This window comes from Morone saxatilis, unplaced genomic scaffold (genome assembly GCF_004916995.1).
Source record: "Morone saxatilis isolate NCDOM2014 unplaced genomic scaffold, NCSU_SB_2.0 Contig17, whole genome shotgun sequence".
Taxonomy (NCBI): domain Eukaryota; kingdom Metazoa; phylum Chordata; class Actinopteri; family Moronidae; genus Morone; species Morone saxatilis.
The window spans coordinates 20,425,968-20,430,854 of NW_023339729.1; the positions used below are offsets into that span (position 1 = coordinate 20,425,968).

General features: G+C 42.4%; 1 protein-coding gene across 1 annotated transcript; it reads left to right on the top strand.

The window, feature by feature from the left end:
• Positions 1–205: 205 nt before the first annotated feature.
• pou4f2 (POU class 4 homeobox 2) lies at positions 206–1,946 on the top strand. The gene is given in 4 exon segments (XM_035660631.1): positions 206–418; positions 729–841; positions 843–864; positions 866–1,946. Coding segments are annotated over 4 exon segments (1,116 nt in total). The 3' UTR covers positions 1,634–1,946.
• The last annotated feature ends 2,941 nt before the right edge of the window (positions 1,947–4,887 follow it).

A 4,887-nucleotide genomic window follows, 5' to 3' on the forward strand; every position in this document is an offset into this window, starting at 1 on the left:
GCCTCACTTGCCAAAAAGACGAGACACCTCCATACCTCCGCTAGTAATAATACATAGATGTGATAACTTCAGTGTTGGACGACCGTCTTCAGCCAAATACTTTATTCGACAGTGACTTGAGATTCCTGCGAAGCAATTGGGCTTCCGAGGAGGCGGAGTCTTAACTTATTAAAAGGAACTTGCCGAGGCTTGGACGCCCGCAAATATGATGATGATGTCTCTGAACAGCAAGCAGCCTTTTGCTATGGCCCACACCAGCTTGCCCGAACCGAAGTATTCGTTGCATTCCTCCTCATCCTCCACTTTGACTTCCAATGCACCGTCCTCCTGCTCGTCCTCCCGACACAGCAACACCATCATCAGCAGCAGCGGCAGCAGCTCGGAGGCGATGCGCAGAGCCTGTCTCCCAACCCCACCGGTACGTATTCTGCATAATCACAGCTTAAAGGCACATTTTGACAGCCCACTTTTTTTGCTTGATGTTTTTTTCATGTCTGCACAGCAAATCACCCAACACCTCCATATTTTTTTCTTCCGCTCAACTTATGTATTCAGTCGGCTTTGCCTTTCGTATTAATTTTTATGACCTGGGATGTTGCATGTGTCTTGTTTTGTGTGCTCCCTTTTTTAGGATTTCTTTTTTTCACATTCTGGAAATGTTTTAAACCGAGGAGTGGAGGGAGAATTCCCTGCTGACAGTTATGTGTGCATTCTATTTGCAATTGCAGAGCAATATATTCGGAGGCTTGGATGAGAGTTTGTTGGCCCGGGCTGAAGCTCTAGCGGCGGTGGATATAGTCTCGCAGACCAAGAGCCACCACCACCCTCCACATCACAGCCCCTTACCACACCATGAACACTCTTCCCCTGCACCTCGTCGTCCTCCTCCTCTTCGGTGCCTATTTCTCATCCTCCGCCTTGTCTGCATCACCACCACCATCACCACCACCACCAGCCCCACCAGGCGCTGGAGGGGGACCTGCTGGACCACATCACCCCGGGACTGGCACTAGGAGCCATGGCAGGGCCGGATGGCTCGGTGGTTTCCACGCCTGCGCACCCTGCCCACATGGCGGGCATGAACCACATGCACCAGGCAGCCATCAACATGGCTCATGCCCACGGGCTACCACCGCACATGGGCATGAGCGACGTGGACGCCGATCCAAGGGACTTGGAAGCCTTCGCAGAGAGGTTTAAGCAGAGACGGATCAAACTCGGGGTTACCCAGGCGGATGTAGGGTCAGCTTTAGCCAGCCTGAAGATTCCTGGGGTGGGCTCCCTCAGCCAGAGCACCATCTGCCGATTTGAGTCCCTCACGCTCTCTCACAACAACATGATTGCTTTGAAGCCCATCCTGCAAGCGTGGCTAGAAGAAGCCGAGAAATCACACAGGGAGAAACTTAATAAACCCGAGTTGTTCAACGGCGCGGAGAAAAAGAGGAAGCGCACGTCGATAGCCGCGCCAGAGAAGAGATCACTGGAGGCCTATTTTGCCATTCAGCCGCGTCCCTCCTCGGAGAAAATCGCAGCAATCGCAGAGAAGCTGGACCTCAAAAAGAACGTGGTTCGGGTCTGGTTTTGCAACCAGCGACAGAAACAGAAACGAATGAAATACTCTGCATGCGTCTAAGAATCGCTTTAAACCTCCACCCACGAAAAGACTTGGAACTGTTTAGAGACGATTTGTATCATATTTCCTATCTCACACCTTTTTTTCAATCATCGATGACTTTGTGCTTTGAACTTCGAAAAATTCCTAAATATTGAACAATGACTGAAAAACTCGAGAGAAAAAAAAAACAAAAACAGCCCACAGTCACGTCTTTTACTCGCTGAGAGGGGAGACGTGGAGTCAAGTAAAGCATCGTTTGACAGAGCAAGTAAGAACACTGTTTCCACACTTACTATGCTTCACCTTTTTAATGTCAACGCAGTATGACTTACAGGACTCTGTGCTTTAATTTTTACTTATGATTAATTTCAAATGAGGAATATAGTTTGCTTTAGTAGAAATACCCTCCCCCCCCCCAACACCCCCATTGAAACTAGCAATTTATCCACACACAGCGGGGCTAGTTGAACTCAAAGCACTTGGTTGGTGACTATTGATGTTTATATTTTTGGCTTATAGGATAAGCTACATTTTCCCTTCCGAGTTCATGACGATGCAGTCTGACATTTATTCAGGGTCCATGAGGGGATTGAGAGGACAATACACGACTTGGTCTTGAAAGCTAATATTAGATTACTGCCAAATGACCNNCCTCCTCCTCCTCTCCCCCCCTGTAAATTAATAATTTACTTGTCACACACTTCATTTTGTGTCTAAATGTGTAATTAATTCCACTTATTTTGTTACCATGTGTGATATCAAAGTCAGGGATCTATTTTTAAGATACCCGGGGTTTGGACTAAAGTAGGGTTGTTTATTATTAGGCCTCAGTATGTGGAGATATTGAAATAGTGGCTCACTTGTAAGGATTTCACAGAATTTCTAAATTAAAAAAATATGAAGTCTTGCCGGCTGCAATAAGTTTTACAATCCAGCGTGGGCCGGTATCTTATGAACTATTTATTGAGTGAGGTCATGTTTACTTCATTATATATTTATTGGGATTCCCCCCTCCTCGTTTTGCTTGAGAAAATCAAATTCTGACAGCAAGTTAAGCGTGTTGTTCTGGTTTAAAGGGAAACGACTGTGAAATATACAGTCACAAAATTTTAATTTTACGATTTCTAACATTTGAGATGGTACAATCGAGATATATATGAGATAGTATTCTCTTTTTAAATTATTTTATGTATGTTTTCTGCTATTTATTTGTATAAATATACGCGCATCATTATGAAGTCGTTGCTTGTTAAAAATCACCTTGTTTACTAATGTTTTTTCTTGAAGAGAAAAGAAACAGCTTCATGGAAGTATACGTGTACAATGTAAATATTTCATTGGAACCAGTCGATGCACATAAATATATCCGTACAGGTTTTTGCTGTATTGCTGTTTTAGCTGAGGTAACTTATTTCTGTAATGTATGTTGCTTTTGGTTCCTGGTTAAATAATTCTATTAATTTATTACATCCATGTAATTTTAATTTATTTAATTATTGAACTGCAATGTGTTTCATTAAAGAAAAAACTTTAACATTTAATTGGACGTTTTCCATGACTACAGTGTATAATATGGCTCATCCAGACATTAATATTCTTTTATTTATGCATCTATTTATTTATTGATGAAGAGGATGGAAACGGTTTAGCTGTGGGCTGCACAGCTTTTAAAAAAAAACATTCTGTGGATTCTTAAAGCTTATTGGACTGCTAATATTGCCATTTTTAAAGGTGACTTTGCCATCACCAAAAGGTGTGAGGTTTGATCTTATAAACAGCTCCATGCGCTTATGTGCCCATGAGCAATACACCAACTCCCACCCCCACCCTTAAACCCAATCTGTTCTCCCACTGTATGGGTAATATAAGAGATGAATAACTAAAAAATGGATTTAGAAATGGCTTCTTTTTTTGCCTCAACACCACCTCCTCCTCCAGGCCTCATCATAAAGCAGGCCTTGCAGGAACCCCTTCTTCTATATTCCATCAATGTTAAAGACGCACGTGGCTCCTCCACTGACTTGCTGCCAGCTTATGCAGCTCACTGTTGCCTTACCTGAGAGCAAATGCTAATATTCTATTAGAGTCTAATCAGGGGGTCTATAGAGAGCTGGATGGGTCCCTGGAGCGCAGACTTGCCAGATGTCAGCCCGCCAGAAAAACAGCTCGCCTGCCAACGTGCCCGTCTCTATTTAAATACACACTCAAACATGCTTCGTTCCTGCATGCGGGCACACGGGCTTTGAAGCAAAACCCTTTGGTTCGAAGTTATGGTTAGATATGAGGAGGAGGTTAAAAAAGAAAAAGAAAAAAAAAACAGAAGGGAGGATTTTGAATGTCATGTCCACAGCAGAGTTGCTGTTTGTGGGCTTCAGGGCTGGCTGGCTGGCTGGCTGGCTTGTTGAGCGCATGAGGAATATTTCAGCACCATGGACAGATACCTGAGAGGCTGCACCAGCCAAACATTAGCATTTCTGAAACCTGTCCTCCACCTTTACACTGATTATCTACAGCACCTGGAATACATTTGCATTGGATTATTTTTGGGGATAATTTTTCAAATTGATTATAACAGTACATTTTAGCAGAAAGGTAGACAGGTGATTTTGCAATACAAAAAAAAAAAAAATCAATCAATAGTTAATTAGAAGTTATACCCTCAAAAAAACCCTGCTTCGAGTATATTTTTTATAACCATACAAATATTATCAGTACCTTCCAGGCTTTCCTAAAAGTGGAAACAATTTAGTTTCCACCAATTTTTAAAAAATGTTTTATATTAATTTATAAATACTTTAATTCATTAAAAGATACACATATATCCTCCCTCAACATTTATCCAACTAAAACCTTAAATAAAATGTCTTTAAACTGAAAAACAGCGCCTTCATAACACTCATCCATAAGCCAAACATGTTCAACCGCCATCCTCGTGACAAATTAAGAGTATCAAAACGACCCTTATTAATGAGACAGCGGTGATGGTTCATCAATTAAAAGATGCTCCTGGTGAGTGCTTCTAATTTCCCCTAAATGAGCCATTCACTTAATACGTTAATAAGAGCGAATTATTAAATTACACATCGAATTATGAAAACCAGATAATTATGAAGAGCGAGTTAAGTAGTCATTAGCTATCCCTGTTAATTACCGCTGGTCAGGGAGGGCTGCCGAGTGAGTGTCTCATCGGGAATTGAAATTAACTTTATGCAGTGAGCCTCGCTGCTGCTTGACAAGCCGGAGCTCTGCACAGCAAGACAGACAGACAGACA